Source organism: Hevea brasiliensis, chromosome 9, assembly GCF_030052815.1.
Source record: "Hevea brasiliensis isolate MT/VB/25A 57/8 chromosome 9, ASM3005281v1, whole genome shotgun sequence".
Taxonomy (NCBI): Eukaryota; Viridiplantae; Streptophyta; class Magnoliopsida; order Malpighiales; family Euphorbiaceae; genus Hevea; species Hevea brasiliensis.
Genome location: NC_079501.1, coordinates 8121634 through 8138919, shown reverse-complemented (window position 1 = coordinate 8138919; position 17286 = coordinate 8121634). Strand labels below are relative to the sequence as shown.

Sequence of the window (17286 nt, the reverse complement as noted above, 5' to 3'; positions counted from 1 at the left end):
TAACAGTTGGCTCCAAAAAGCAACAAGATAATTCACCAGACCCTTATGACAAGCAATAAAACAAAAATTTTACCATCGGCCTCTCTCAGAAGCAACACACTGAGACTGGGCAGTTGAACAAAGAAATAAAATTACAAATCTATCAAACCAGAGAAAAACATAAATTTACAAAACATACCTCAAAAGTTCGTGTATCCTATATAGTATATAACCCATATATATTTATTATTTATTATTATTTTATTTTAATTAGCTTACAATAATTTAATATATTTATAAAAAATATATATTTTTTATTGGATGATTTGCTTATTTATTTTTAGATATATATATTATTTTTGAAATTAAATATATATCTGCAATTTGAACAACCCAGTTCAATAATAACTCTTATCCCATTCTACACCTAATAAAACTCTTGAAATATATATATACCCTAATCATCTCTTCTGCTAAACTTTGCTCTCAAAACCTGTTTGTCACCTCTTTTTTCTACCAAATACTCTCGACAGGTATTTTCATCGTCTTTTAATTATTGTTATATATATATATATATATATATATATATATATATATATATATATATATATATATATATATAAATATTTAAAAATTTACGATTTATAATCTGATGTGCACAGAAAATTCTTAAAATTTTATTTCTCAATTCATCACCTTCGATTCTATTTTCAAGGTAAAAATTTTCGTTCTTTGTTCAATAATGGGTGAATTTTGATCTTATTTTATTTCTTTAAATTGTTACAACTATCCTAAAAAAAAAAAAAATTCTTTGATCATTGGTATTGAATTGGGTTGATCATAATTATTATTGAACAATAATTGATTATTTTATATATATATATATATATATATATATATATATATATATATATATATATATATATATATATTTGCGGATTTGGATCTGTGCATGTGGGACGAATGGCTTGCGGATTTGCGGTGGAGGATTTGTGCATGTGGGAGGAATGGTTATACTGATTGATATATATATATATATATATATATATATATATATATATATATATATATATATATATATTATATTTTATTATTATTCAATCAGTCAGTTGAAATTATCTCTCTTCCATTGAAAATAGCTATTATTTTGGAGGTTCCAGGTGAGCAGTAATTATAGTACATGGCACCATTTTTGTCCCTTTTAAAATTTCTCAGCATTAAGTTTGTTATTAAATGAAATTTTAAATCAATATTTTAACAATAATTTTATATGTGATTTTCTAGAGTTTTATTTTATTATTGAATTTTATCTCGATTTTTATTAAATAATTAATTTTGCCAACTATCTTTCCATTAGACTCATTAGGATTCCGGGAACAGGCCTTTAATGTATTTATATTGATTGATATTTGACTATAAAATTTACCGATGTATTACTGAATTGATATATATATATATATATATATATATATATATATATATATATATATATATATATATATATATATATTATATTTTATTATTATTCAATCAGTCAGTTGAAATTGTCTCTCTTCCATTGAAAATAGCTATTATTTTGGAGGTTCCAGGTGAGCGGTAATTATAGTACATGGCACCGTTTTTGTCCCTTTTAAAATTTCTCAGCATTAAGTTTGTTATTAAATGAAATTTTAAATCAATATTTTAACAATGATTTTATATGTGATTTTCTAGAGTTTTATTTTATTATTGAATTTTATCTCGATTTTTATTAAATAATTAATTTTGCCAACTATCTTTCCATTAGACCCATTAGGATTCCGGGAACAGGCCTTTAATGTATTTATATTGATTGATATTTGACTATAAAATTTACCGATGTATTACTGAATTGATTTGAGATTGATTTGATTTTATTGAATTGATTTGAGATTGATTTGATTTTATTGACTCTCTGAAACTATTGAAATTGCACTATCAGTTATTATTTGCTATCTGAAATTATGATTTTGATTGATTTGTATAAATTGATTTTCTGTTTTGAATTGGTACCTGTGCCAAGTATCTGTTTCTGTTATCTGGCCCCGCCGTGTGGACTATCACGGTATTAGGTTGCATTGTCGAGTCATGCATCATTGCAGTTTATGGTTTGCATTAGTATCATATGTATTGATATCTGTGAAGGAGGAGGAAGGTATCTAATATCTGGTAGCGCGCTTACCATCTGGCCTTTGGTGATGTGAGGTATCATCACCCTGGTGCACTGTACCATAAAATTTTTATTGAATGAATTTATTTTATATATATGTTTTATGAAATTATTTTATTAATGATTTTGACAGCATGAGCATAATTTTATTGAATAGAAAATTTATTGTGAAATTAATCAAGCGTCTGCCTGTTCCTATTCCGTTGTGTGCTATAATTATCATTCACTGAGCATCTAGCTCAAACCACGTTTTCTCTGTCTATTATCTGTTTCATATCAGTAGAATTTTGCAGCTGATCCAAATATTCAGTCCATTTTCTGGAGAGGGACAACTTTGATTTGTTTTTATGGTATGCCCGAATTCATGTTTTCTCGGGTTAGTAATTAGTTTAGTTTACTGAACAGTTTAAGTTTTTATTGAAATCTGTAGAGACTCCGCAGTTTACTTATGGGATATTTATGATGCTTATTCAGTATTTTGTTTATTTGGATTTTGTTTATTTTTGGGATTTGTAAGTGACAATATATTCATTCAAGATACTCTGATAAGACTTGCATGATTTAAGAATACTTAAATTATGCGCCGGTCACGGTTCAGAATTTTGGGTCGTGACAAAGTTGGTATCAGAGCTCGGTTGAGGTCTAGTAAACTTGCGGAGCATAGGATCCTTAACGTCTTTTCAGTTTATCATTGCTTTAGATGTTTGCGTCCTTCGTACCTTCTCACCTGTCTTAATTTGGCTCACATTTTCAAATTTAATGCTTGTTTATTAAAATGAATAGGTGCCTGGGTCTGTTAGACGTAAGAGGAGAACTAGGGCCAAGGGTCTTAATGGTGCAAACCTTGATCCAACAGGGGAGGTACCACCTCAAACTATTAATCAGACATCTGAACAGATGCCTGTGGCTAAGACTGGGGCACAGCCATTCCTTTGTTTCTCCATACTTTTCCATGATATTTAGTACACCACCTACTCTGTTAGAGTATCCTTTATCTGTATCAACACCTATGAGGAACGCAATAGGCACTGATATGGTGTATAGGGGATGTATAGTTCACATTGGAGATAGGAAATTAGCTACAGATCTTATTTCTTTTGATATATTTGAGTTTGATGAGATTTTAGGCATGGATTGGTTAGCCACTTATCACGTTTCATTAGATTATCATAATAAAGTTGTACTCTTTAAAATTCCTGGGGAGGCAGAATTTCAATTTCAGGGAGATCGTAGTATGGCCTCTAGTAATCTTATCTCTGTAGTGAGTGCTAGACGATTATTGCGAAAGAGGTGTAAAGGCTATCTAGCTTATGTTAGAGATGTTTAGGTAGAAGGTGCAGGTTTGGAGAATGTTACAGTGGTTAAGGAGTTTCCTGATGTGTTTCCAGAAGATTTATCAGGTTTACCCCCGGAGCGAGAGGTAGAGTTTGGTATAGACTTAGTTCCTGGAACTGAGCCCATATCTATGCCACCTTATCGTATGGCACCCGCAGAACTTAAGGAGTTGAAGGAGCAACTACAGGACCTACTAGATAAGGGGTTTATTCGCCCTAGTGTTTCTCCATGGGATGCTCCTGTGTTATTTGTACGGAAGAAGGATGGGTCTTTGAGAATGTGCATTGATTATAGGCAATTGAATAAGGTAACTGTGCGTAATAAGTATCCTCTTCCACGCATAGATGACCTGTTTGACCAACTTCAAGGTGCAAAGTATTTTTCCAAGATTGATCTTCGATCTGGGTATCATCAATTGAGGGTCAAGAAAGAAGACATACTCAAGACAGCCTTTAGGACTAGGTATGGACACTATGAATTTCTTGTAATGTCTTTTGGTCTTACCAATGCTCCGGCCGCTTTCATGGATCTCATGAATAGAGTTTTCAAGCCTTTCTTAGATCAATTTGTTATAGTGTTCATCAATGACATTCTAGTGTACTCAAAGAGTAAGGAGGAGCATGAACAGCATTTGAGAATTGTCCTTCAGACCTTACGAGAACACAAGATATATGCCAAGTTCTCAAAATGTGAGTTTTGGTTAGATAGTGTGGCTTTCCTAGGCCATACAGTATCTAAGGATGGGGTGTGCATTGATAAGAAGAAAGTTGAGGCAATGCTTCATTGGCCTAGACCCACAACTGTGTCAGAGATTCTTCGTTTCTTGGGTTTAGCAGGGTATTATAGACAGTTTGTTCAAGACTTCTCTCGTATTGCAGCACCTTTAACTAAGTTGACACAGAAGAATGTGAAATTTCAGTGGTCTGAGGCTTGTGAAAAAAGTTTTCAGGAGCTTAAGACTCGTTTAACTCTGACATCGATGTTAGCCCTTCCATCTGGATCAGGGGGTTATGTAGTATATTGTGATGCTTCTAAGATTGGTTTAGGATGTGTTTTGATGCAGCATGGACGGGTTATTGCATATGCTTCTCGTCAGTTGAAAAGGCACGAGCAGAATTATCCAACTCATGATTTGGAAATGGCAGCAGTAATTTTTGCTTTGAAAATCTGGAGGCACTATCTGTATGGTGAGACTTGTGAAATCTTCACTGACCACAAAAGTCTTAAATACATATTTGACCAACGTGATCTTAATCTTAGGCAAAGGAGATGGGTAGAATTACTGAAGGATTATAATTGCACCATACAGTATCATCCTGGAAAAGCTAATGTAGTGGCTGATGCTCTAAGTAGGAAGTCTTCTGGTAGTTTAGCCCATATATCTACCAAGATGAGGCCTTTGATTGGTGAATTACATGAGTTGCTAGATCAGGGAGTAGAGTTTGAAATCATAACTGGATCACTCTTAGCACATTTTCGAGTTAGGCCTATCTTGATTGATCGAATTAAGGCTGCTCAAAAGAAGGATTCTCAGCTGTGTGAGATTATAGATAATATTCATCAAGACCAAGCTCAAGGATTCATGTTGAATGATGATGGAGTTCTTCGTTATGGCACTAGACTTTGTGTCGCCAACGTTGATGAGTTGAGAAGAGAAATCATGGAGGAGGCACACCACTCTGCTTACACAGTACACCCAGGTTCAACTAAGATGTACCGTGATTTAAGGGAGCATTATTGGTGGGGTGGCATGAAGAGGGATGTTGCAGACTTTGTTGCTAAATGTTTGACTTGTCAGCAGGTTAAGGCAGAACATCAGAGATCATCTGGGTTACTTTAGCCATTGCCTATTCCTGAGTGGAAGTGAGAGCATATTGCCATGGACTTTATTGTGGGTTTACCTAGTACACGAGGTGGTTACAATGCAATCTGGGTGATAGTGGACAGATTGACAAAATCTGCTCATTTCCTTCCTGTGAATACTACATACAAACTTTGCTAAACTTGCACAGTTATATATAAACAAGATTGTTAGTCTTCATGGAGTTCCAGTTTCCATTGTCTTTGATCGTGTTACTTAGTTTACTTCTCAATTTTGGAAGAAATTCCAAGAAGCTTTAGGAACACGAGTAGACTTTAGTACTGCTTTTCACCTTCAGACAGATAGACAGTCAGAAAAGATAATACAGACGTTAGAGGACATGCTTCGTGCATGTGTTATGAATTTTGGTGGTTGTTGGGATCATCATTTGCCTTTAGTGGAGTTTGCTTATAATAATAGTTATCAGGCAAGTATAGAGATGGCTCCATACGAGGCATTATATGGTCGAAAGTGTAGGTCACCGGTTTGTTGGGATAAAGTTGGAGAAAGAAGGCTTACTAGACCAGAGTTGATACAATTAACTTCAGAGAAGGTTCGACTAATTCGTGATCGACTTTTGACTGCTCAAAGTCGACAGAGAAGTTATGTTGACCCTAAGCATAAAGATGTAGAATTTATGATTGGTGATCATGTATTTCTGAGAGTTTCCCCTATGAAAGGAATCATGAGGTTTGGGAAGAAAGGGAAGCTTAGCCATCGTTTTGTTGGTCCATTTGAAATTTTGGAGAGAATTGGAGCAGTTGCTTATCGTTTAGCCCTTCCACCTGGTTTTGCACATGCACATCCAGTTTTCCATATTTTTATGCTTAGGAAGTATGTACCAGATCCATCTCATGTTTTACAACCTCAAACCATGCAATTTAGGTATCACACCTTACCCCTCTGTAAGGCATAACATGATCCCGTAAAATACCTAATGAACTACCGAACTTCACCTACCGATAACTCATTAAGTACCCTACAAGGGATTTTAAAACAATTTTCTTACTTTTGTTAAGTGGTGAGCATTTTCTAATAGGTATTTAAAACATTTAGTTAAAATTAAAACTAGTTAATATTTTTGGTCCATTTTAGTTTTCCGCAAATTCTATAAAAATTTTGACAGAGTTTCCTCTGTATTTTGAGAAAACCGTTCTTCAAATACCTGTAAAAAGCACTTCTAAAAGTTTTTCTCAACCACTACTTCGGTTTCACAATCAAACTCAATCAATTTCACAATCATTTCAATAAATTTCTCAAGTTTAAAATTCAATAGTCCTCAATGTATAGTCAATCAATTTCATACATTCATTTTTTTTTTAAAGATAAAAAACATCATACAAAAATTTACATTAAGAAAATCAAAACTAAAGTTTATTACAAATTTTATACAGATTTTGTACAAGCTGCTCAAAACCCATCTTCACATGTCCATACATTTCTGTGCATTACATACATCAAAATAATATTTACGATCAGGGTATAAATTATACCCGATAGCTTCAAAGCAGAACGATCCTCAATCCTCAGCAGCTCAGTCTGCTGCTCCTCTAGTCTCTGTATCTGCGACAGCAATAGAAGCTATCGCTGAGTACTAGGACTCAGTGGTGCACAACATACTAAAATAATCTTTATGCAAAACTTAAATCATATTTATTCAAAAATTTGACTAAACATGAGCATTAAACACAAAACATAAATTATGAGATTTTAATGCAAACCAGGTTCATTTCAAAGTATCAAAACACATTTCATAAAACCCACAGTTAGATCATGCCATTCGAAACAGATAGAATCTCAATAGCCAGAGGCTAAAGAGAAACACATCACAAGGCTAGCTAACTCAAATATATGGATATCCATTCACATCCTCTTCTACTGGCACACATCAACACTTCTCCAGAGAAGGAATCAAAATTCGAAACTAATTACCCCCACTAGTCGTGCTAGTGAGGTGTTCAAATATATGGTCATGACACTGCGGTTTCAAAACTTATCTTAACAATTTGCTAAACATTGCCATTTCAAACATACACAATAACTTTTAACAATTTCGATCAAAGCATCATAAATAATGTCTCATTTCACTTTTTCAAACCATTCAAAATAATATGCAGCAAATAATTTACAGAAATTATACGTTGTGCACAAACCTCAAACGAGTCGTCCCTTAGCCTCGACTCGGTTCCTCGGGTTCCTTCCCTATATTCTTTTCAACTGAAACACACAATTTTACAATGTTTCAGTACTAGAACTTAACATAAATCCAAAATAAATTTAGCTTCACATTTACCTAGCTCTAACGTGCTAAATTCGACGTTCTTTAAATTTTGTATTTCGGGTTACTATTCACTGCACTATTCAAGTCAAATAGTTGACTTTCTAAGGCTTAATAGGTATGGGAATTCCAACTTCACCCACATACCACATTTTGGTCACTAAACTTGTTGGTTTTGGTTATTTTCTCAAAGCTTAGGTCATTTTGGCAAAATTGCCAATTTTCGGTTTTGGAGTTCTAAGTTGCACTATTCTATTGGTCAATCTACTGTTGGAATTTAGCAAAACTTTCTTCATAGAAAATGTTCCTTATTGTCTTAAGTGTATTCTCATTTTTGGATCACCCCAATTGGAGTTTTGTAGCTCAAGTTATGGCCAAAATAAGTTTACTGTTCACGTGTACTGTTCATGCTGCAATTTTGGGTTCTGGTAGATTTTTGATCCAACTTCGTTCACTAATTTGATCAAGTTAAGTCCATAATTTGGTCTAATTTCCTTCATACGAAATGTTCTAATATGTCTTAGGTTTCCATCGGTTCAAGATTCACCTAAATCGGAGTTTTCTAGAGAGAGTTATAGCCATTGAAACTTTACTGTTCAAATGGCAATTCTGCAGTTTTGCAGGTTCAGTAACTCAACTTTGCTCAATAATTTGATTAGGTTAATGGCATAATTTGGGTTGGTGTTCTTCATGAAAGTTTTAGATCTATATCTTATCTAATTACTGGTAAAATTTCAGGTCATTTTGACCTTCCTAGCTCGAGTTATGACCAAATGAATAATTACTGTTCATTTGGTCAGTTTGTGCAGTGGCAGACTGCTCTTAACCAACTTTGGTCAATTGGTTCACTAGGTTTTGGTCAGTTTTTGGGCATGGTTCCTCAATGAAAATTGTGTCATTTTATGTCTATTTTCATCCCCAATTGGTGGCATATCAATTGGACTTGTAAAATTTCCGTTTTGGTCCTTCAAAGTTGGCTTGGTCATGCTGCCAGCAGCATGACCATTTACCCTACGAATTTGACTTCTATTCTAACAATTCCCACACATCTCCTTTGGTCATTATTGACCATTTTTCTCTTCACAATAGGTCAAAGTCATCATTTATGCATTTCTCCAAAATTTGCCTCAAAACCTAGGTTTCAAACCCTAACCACACTAATTTATTGTAATTAACTAATTCAAAGCATATAAACACAATCTTTCAACTCATTCAAGCATTTTAACATGTTTAACTCACTCAAACTCATGCAAATCACTCTCCCCTCCCTGCTGGACGAATTTCAGTTTAGTCCCTCATACATATTTTTTTTCATTTTAAGCATATTACAAGCTAATTCAAGCTAAAAACACAACAAGTAAACTAATCTTGTACCTTAAATCACTAACCTTTGTGTAGCAACTTCTAACTCCCCTTTTCTCTAATTTTCTTTCTTCTTTTCTTCTTTCTTTGATGACCAATCTTCTTCTCAAGTTGCCTAGACAAGCTTTAACTATGGTGGCTTACTTTTGTATGGTGAAATCTTATAATATGCAAGCTCAAAATTGAGCTTTAATGGAGGTTTTGGTGTGGGAGAGAGAGAGTGACGTTTTTTTGAAGAAGACTTGTGTTTTATTTTTTTTTTCTTTTCTTTTCTTTTGTCTTTTATCTCTTTAGGAAGACCAAAAATCCATTTAATTAATTTATTAATTATATGACTTATGGCATCATGCATGATATTATGCATGATGTCATCTTCCTACACCTTTTTAACTTTTTCATTTTCTCTTTTTTTTTTTCTTTTTTCTATTAATTCTTTAATTTAATTCTCAATCCCGAAGTTTTCTTTTCTCCGATTTTATTTGACAGTTAAGTCAGAAGTCAGCTCTCGGGGTCAATTGACCAAATTGCCCATCGCCAGTTCATCCCGGTTTGCAAATAATTCCCTATTTCTTTCGGTTCCCTGACCTAATTATTTGACTGACTTAACAGTTTTTTTTCATGATTTTCTCTTTTCCACAGTGTCCATAAGGGTCCTAAGGACCGCAGCGTCACTTTTTACGGTTCGAAATTTGAGTTTAAAATGACTTCGCAGTCGTTCCCGAGGAGATCACTCATCGCTGTGACTCTCGGCTCGTTTAACTTCTTATGTTCTGTTTTTCTTATTTATAGTCAACTAATTAAACATTACTAATTATTTGTGTTTATGACTTCTTAAGTTGTCTTAAGTGTGGTCCTAATCCCCTTAATTGTCCAGATCGACACCAGTCAGCGGAACAGTGAAATCTACCAGGCTATGCAAATAGGGTGTTACATTAGGGATGATATGTCATATGAGGAGCAACCAGTAAAGATTTTAGATCGATAAATTAGGAAACTCTGGTCTAAGGAAGTGGCTTTGATCAAAGTCTTGTTGCATAATCACTAAAGTAGTGAGACCACATGGGAGGCAGAATCTGAAATGTGAGCCAAATATCCTCACTTATTTGATTCTTCAGGTTAGAATTTTGTCTATTCAAATTCGGGGACCGAATTTTTTTTAAGGGGGAAAGTATGTGGAAACCGATATACATTTATTATTTATTATTATTTTATTTTAATTAGCTTACAATAATTTAATATATTTATAAAAAATATATATATATATATTTTATTGGATGGTTTGCTTATTTATTTTTAGATATATATATTATTTTTGAAATTAAATATATATCTGCAATCTGAACAACCTAGTTCAATAATAACTCTTATCCCATTCTACACCTAATAGAACTCTTGAAATATATATATACCCTAATCATCTCTTCTGCTAAACTTTGCTGTCAAAACCTGTTTGTCACCTCCTTTTTCTACCAAATACTCTCAACAGGTATTTTCATCGTCTTTTAATTATTGTTATATATGTACATATATATATATATATATATATATATATATATATATATATATATATATATATAAATATTTAAAAATTTACGATTTATAATCTGATGTGCACAGAAAATTCTTAAAATTTTATTTCTCAATTCATCACCTTTGATTTTATTTTCAAGGTAAAAATTTTCGTTCTTTGTTCAATAATGGGTGAATTTTGATTTTATTTTATTTCTTTAAATTGTTACAACTATCCTAAAAAAAAAAAAAAAATTCTTTGATCATTGGTATTGAATTGGGTTGATCATAATTATTATTGAACAATAATTGATTATTATTATATATATATATATATATCAATCAGTATAACCATTCCTCCCACATGCACAAATCCTCCACCGCAAATCCGCAAGCCATTCGTCCCACATGCACAGATCCAAATCCGCAAATATATATATATATATATATATATATATATATATATATATATATATATATTATATTATTATTTAATTTTTATAATTCTCTTTTTTCCTTCTTATATTTTGGGTGTATAGGAGATTTGAATATTTAATCAGTCAGTTGAAATTGTCTCTCTTCCATTGAAAATAACTATTATTGTGGAGGTTCCAGGTGAGTGGTAATTATAGTACATGACACCGTTTTTGTTCCTTTTAAAATTTCTTAGCATTAAGTTTGTTATTAAATGAAATTTTAAATCAATATTTTAACAATGATTTTATATGTGATTTTCTAGAGTTTTATTTTATTATTGAATTTTATCTCGATTTTTATTAAATAATTGATTTTGCCAACTATCTCTGCATTAGACCCATTAGGATTCCGGGAACAGGCCTTTAATGTATTTATATTGATTGATATTTGACTATAAAATTTACCGATGTGTTACTGAATTGATTTGAGATTGATTTGATTTTATTGAATTGATTTGAGATTGATTTGATTTTATTGACTCTCTGAAACTATTGAAATACACTATTGAAATTGCACTATCAGTTATTATTTGCTATCTGAAATTTTTTATTGATTTTGATTGATTTGTACAAATTGATTTTCTATTTTGAATTGATACCTGTGCCCAGTATCTGTTTCTGTTATCTGGCCCCGCCGTGTGGACTATCACGGTATTAGGTTGCATTGTCGAGTCATGCATCATTGCAGTTTATGGTTTGCATTAGTATCATATGTATTGATATCTGTGAAGGAGGAGGAAGGTATCTAATATCTGGTAGCGCGCTTACCATCTGGCCTTTGGTGATGTGGGGTATCATCACCCTGGTGCACTGTACCATAAAATTTTTATTGAATGAATTTATTTTATATATATGTTTTATGAAATTATTTTATTAATGATTTTGACAGCATGAGCATAATTTTATTGAATAGAAAATTTATTGTGAAATTAATCAAGCGTTTGTCTGTTCCTATTCCGTTGTGTGCTATAATTATCATTCACTGAGCATCTAGCTCAAACCACGTTTTCTCTGCATTATCTGTTTGGATCGGTAGAATTCTATGGTGATCCAAATATTCAGTCCATTTTCTGGAGAGGGACAACTTTGATTTGTTTTCATGGTATGCCCGAATTCATGTTTTCTCGGGCTAGTAATTAGTTTAGTTTACTGAACAGTTTAAGTTTTTATTGAAATCTGTAGAGACTCCGCAGTTTACTTATGGGATATTTATGATGCTTATTCAGTATTTTGTTTATTTGGATTTTGTCTATTTTTGAGATTTGTAAGTGACAATATATTTATTCAAGATACTCTGATAAGGCTTGCATGATTTAAGAATATTTAAATTATGCGTCGATCACGGTTCAGAATTTTGGGTCGTGACAACGAGGCAGGCCCAAGCGACTCATGCTACTTCTGGAATGGTCACAGTTAGTTACTTTATACAAAGAGGATTTTGTCCTCGGATATAGAAAAAAACGATCAGTAACTTTTATTAGCTATGGCAAAATTCAATTTTACATCTGAAAGGTACACAATTAGTCTGTTAGAGCATTTTCAATTAATTAGCATTAAAATAAAAGACGGCATTTGTATTTCACAAAATATAGTAACATAATGTGAGGAAAGCAGCAATGCCACTTACGATACAAAGTCTATCTATCCTGCTTTCATTCCTAATCTTCTCCTCTTTTAACTCGCCTTGCACTTTTGAGTACAAATGGCAAGACTCCAGAACTTCACTGTAGTTTTTGCTCCTACAGCAGCTTAATGCTTTTTTGAGAATAAGCAAACTGTTCCTTCCGTTAACATGAGCACCTTCCATGTCTTCCAACTGCATGCTTAGCTCTGTTAACTTGAGAGTTGTCTGAACACCCTCTCCTGTGTGAATTACTCTAAACTTCATTATGAGAATGCATTCTACTACCTGACATGGAAGAATGTCTTTTGCAGAAAGAACAGATCCAAAGCGTATTACAAAATCCTTGTCCGTTGGCCAATGCCTTTGCCCATCAAGAGGGCTCCAGCTAGAAAGATTAGCAGCTTGCTTAATTTTTTTGTTTACAACAATCCAACTAAACCGGAGTCCATCACAAAGCGCTCTCCATAGTTTTCCATCCTTTCTTTCTTTCTCCATGGATAAAATTGGTGGCAGACCATCTGAAACTGAGAGGAAAACTTCACCTTCACTGTCAACATCCCTGGCTGCATACGTAAGAAGATCAATTCGAAATGGGCAGCTGTAAAACCAACCATTGAATCCATTGGCATTAGGAATTCCCAACAGGACTTTTGAACAGATTGCTTTATCTTTGTACCTGATATCAACAATTGAGACAAAATCTGATGGTGAAATACTATCGAATTCATCTATATCACCATAGTATTCAGCCTCAGTCCATTCTTCAGGGTACTCCGGATGGTCATTCCATTGATATTCTAAAACTTCCTTGTTAACAATAAGTGGGAAACAGTCTGCATAAAACTTTCTGAATCCACCAATTGATGTTATTAGATTTTTGACATCGACCCTATTTGTTGAAGGCCACATAGAAGAACACACATTTTCCCATAACTTTTCCTCTTTTGAGATGGAGCAGAATGCAACACATGCACATGCTGCACTTGCCAATGTTGGGCCATCAAGACGCCTCAATATGTCATAGAAGATATCACTGTTTAATGATGCCATACCCTCAGCTGGTGCAACTGACATAGCCAGTCCCCTGAATGATTAGATAACCAAAAATTTGTGTATGCATATAAAATAACTGTTCAATAGAGTTCATCATGAATAAATAAAAAAAACTTGGTCTTGTCAATCAGGTATTATGTCATTGTTTTCCGACTCCGGTACAACTTTCTTTGCATTTAACTTTGAAATATTCCAGGAGCACTACAACATGCTATTGGTTCTTGCTGAGCAAATTAACAAATAGGCACCACAAGACATGTCTTCATCCCAAAATGCAAAACAAACAAAATAAATCAAAGCTCATTTCAACAATGCTTTTTTCATTTACAATTGTTCTTACTAACCCTAATATTGATAGAAATTCGAAACACGCATGGACAATTGAACTGCAACAATTATAGGCATACCATTGAAGGGAATAAATTTGGTTTCCATTCTTTATGGTAAACAAGATTTCACTATAGTGGCTTCCTTGCAACTCTACAATGTTAAAATGCATATTCAAAAAAAAAAAAAAAAAAAAATCCATTTAAGAATGTATTGTCACTTTGCTTGGATCTATTTAGCCTATCTCAAGGATTGCACCAAAACTTAAAAGTCATTTGCTCAAATTGATGGCGCTGCATTGACAAGAGAAAATATTCAAATAAAGAAAAGAAAATAGAAAGAAGAAGAAGATTTGAAATGGCAGGAAGACATACACCCAGAAACATAATACGAATGAAGGATCTGTAGCCAGCTTCAAATACTTGGGACCTAAATCTCCACTGAGCTGAGCTGAAAACCCAGAATCACAACCATTCAACCGCAAATGATTCTGGCCATTTCTCAAAACACAACTACAAGTGCAGAAAGACTAGAACCTCATGCATCTGGGGTTGAAAAGGACAACTTCCAAAGTCTAGAAAAAGCCGCGAAGGGACACGATTCACAAATACATCTTTCTGAATTTGAGAAAATATTGCATGTTTTTCACTTCTTCTCAGACTATGAAAACACAAACACAAAGGCTTCAACAAGTTCCCAGATAGGTTTGCCGGGTGGAAACAAGTCTTATCTTGCAATTTTTCATTGTGGACGTCTACTGGTATCCACCAAACCCACACCCAAACCCAAAATAGAAAGATCATATGCATGCAAACTGATAAGGGTTATGCTATGTAACCTAGATGTATATCATATTATCAGTAACTAATAGATGAGATAGGCTAGCTAACCAACTCTATCTGTACACATGCTTATATACTCCTCAATACGGCACACGAATGCAGCCTGTTATTCATACTTGAGCCTAAGTTTGGTAGGAGGCGTTTGGAAAAACCTTCATTTTGTTGTTGAGAGAATCTGAAAGAGGTTTTTCCATTTTCCAAACAGAGCTAAAGTATTTCACTAATCAAACTAACTAAGGGCAGCAGGTATAGAGGGACGTTCTATATTTCTATGGAAGATTAAGAGAAAATCAATACTATAAAAATTATACAATTTTGAATGATTTTGGTTTCGGAAAAACAAAATCTTTACATCAGCGAAAGCGCAGTAATCAACTAATCATGTACTCTGAAGCATTAAAAAAAAATGTCTTGCCAAAACAAATAACATGACATTGATTACAAACAAAATAACAAACTTCACTTCAAAAGAGCAAGTCATAACACATCACATTTTAAAACTCCCGCAACATGGCATGTGATGGGCTTGGTCTGCGTGATCAACTCAAGTACCGAAACTCAGTACTCATTAAATGATCATTCCAAAGGGATCAAAAAGTTGAGAATTCAAAACTTCTACGTTCACATTTACCCCATCAAAACCAGCACAATGCATGACAGAGAGAGAGAAAGGAGTAGACGCACCTCCGAAATTAACAATCATCAGCCCAGATGAAACGAAAACACAGAGAGCAAAACGTAAAGGCAGAAAAATAGCGCAAGGAAAAGAAATAAGAGGGAGATTCAGAAGGCAAAAGCGAAGATTTTTGAAGGAGAACGAAAAATAAACGATCAGGTTACAAGTCACTTTCTGGAAGTGGCAGTGTTTAGCTGGCTTTCTTAAGGATGTTTGTTTTAATTCTTTTGGAGTTTTCGAGTATTGTCTTGGGGTTTCTGCTGCTGCTGGTTCACCTCTGATTTACTTATTTTTAGTGATTTTCAATGGAGCTAGCAAATCCTGACATGTAATTGCAATCCTAATTATCTGCATCTATACATTTTTTTTTTTAATTTCACAGTGCAATATTCTATTTCCCTCTCTTTTTTTAATATAATATAAATCGAACGGAAAACCTTCTATTTATCTTCACTCAAATTGATTGAAGATAATATATACTAAAAAGAATTTTAAAAAAATAATAATTGAAGATAAAACTTATTCATCACCCTCACATGAGAGAAATTTTTAATTAAAAAAGAAAGGAGATGAGAAGGATTATTTTATATAGTATAACACGCATGTGAATATATATGCACTTGTATTGAGTTGTCCACATTAAGCAACACAAAAAGAATCTCTAAATAGATTTGTGTGTGATAATTATGGCCAGAAAAATGCCTTTCCACATTAAATGATGGTAGACTCTTGAAAGCATATATATTTGACAAGTACATTATCAAATTGTTTAAAAAAATAAAAATAAAATTTTTATGTTCTTATATTGCTATATAAACAACAACAATCAAAAAAATTAATTAAAAAAAAAAAAGGAAGATCGTAATGGCTTACGCAAAGCAGCAAAGAATGACCGTTGGGAAGTTCAATTATAGCTTTCACATTGTTAGACAAAGTAGAGAAATCAGCCAAACAAACGGATCTTCAAGGATTACTGCCATAAGCTTCACAAATTTCCATGATTTCTTTTTAAAAGATTTCCTATTTTGCTTACAAGTCACACCTAAGGCCCTTGTAATCATCAGTAATAAAATTAAAAATGCAAATAATTATCTTCTCACAGCATTTGCAATTGCAATCGAACAAAAATATACATACTTGGATAAGTCCTAAGAGTGAGAGATCTAAGGCAAACCAACACATTTGAATGTGATATGAGCTGCAGGCATCCATCAATTTTAATGCAAATGTTCAAAAGTTTTGCCACGCTGTTTCAGACAATGAAAATATCATGTCTATCACAACAATCTAGTGATTGGAGAAAGAGACATGAATTGAGCTGGAAATTGGAAATGGAATCTCTACTCTCTCCACAATCCACACTGCAAGTCAAAGCTTAAAAAAGGGTCGGAGAAAGCCTTAGGTGACCTAATCAGGGGGGAGAAATGTTTAAATAATTGGGGATTGGAGTGAGGGTTAAAACTTAAAACTGACATCACACCTATACTTCCCATGTCAATTACCAATTTACCATCCATTGATGGGAGCTCTAGTTGCTGGCGACTGGTGAGGTGCAATTGGGCCACTTGACAATGGTATGCATACGGTTAGAAAGCTACATGCCGTCAGCTTACTATCAAAGCACATAATTTTTTTTCCCTAAATAATGGATTAGTTGCATCAATGACCTGCCACCTTCCACCTGCCATCCCCATAAATGAACTAAAACCTTTTGTAAATGTGCCAGCCTTCCTGCTGTAATCTCTGATTAAACTCATTTCTTAATCACTATAAAAC

The 17286-nt window shown here is 33.5% G+C and overlaps 1 protein-coding gene across 2 annotated transcripts; it reads right to left on the bottom strand.

Annotated features, from left to right (window-relative positions):
- Positions 1–12541: 12541 nt before the first annotated feature.
- LOC110638923 (F-box protein At2g27310) lies at positions 12542–17251 on the bottom strand. Of its 2 annotated transcripts, XM_058152710.1 has the most exons (2): positions 16648–17251; positions 12542–13679 (listed from the first exon to the last, which is right to left on the bottom strand). In XM_058152710.1, the coding sequence occupies exon 2, from the start codon at positions 13660–13662 to the stop codon at positions 12568–12570; it is 1095 nt and encodes a 364-aa protein (XP_058008693.1). In that variant the 5' UTR covers positions 13663–13679; positions 16648–17251; the 3' UTR covers positions 12542–12567. The 2 variants fall into 2 exon arrangements, with proteins under 2 accessions (XP_058008693.1, XP_058008692.1); XM_058152709.1 differs by having other exon boundaries at positions 12542–17251.
- Between the last annotated feature and the right edge of the window lie 35 nt (positions 17252–17286).

What these genes read in the sequence shown, in the direction of transcription:
- LOC110638923 (XM_058152709.1), bottom strand. Translation starts at nt 13,686, where the DNA reads ATGTCAGTTGCACCAGCTGAGGGTATGGCATCATTAAACAGTGATATC.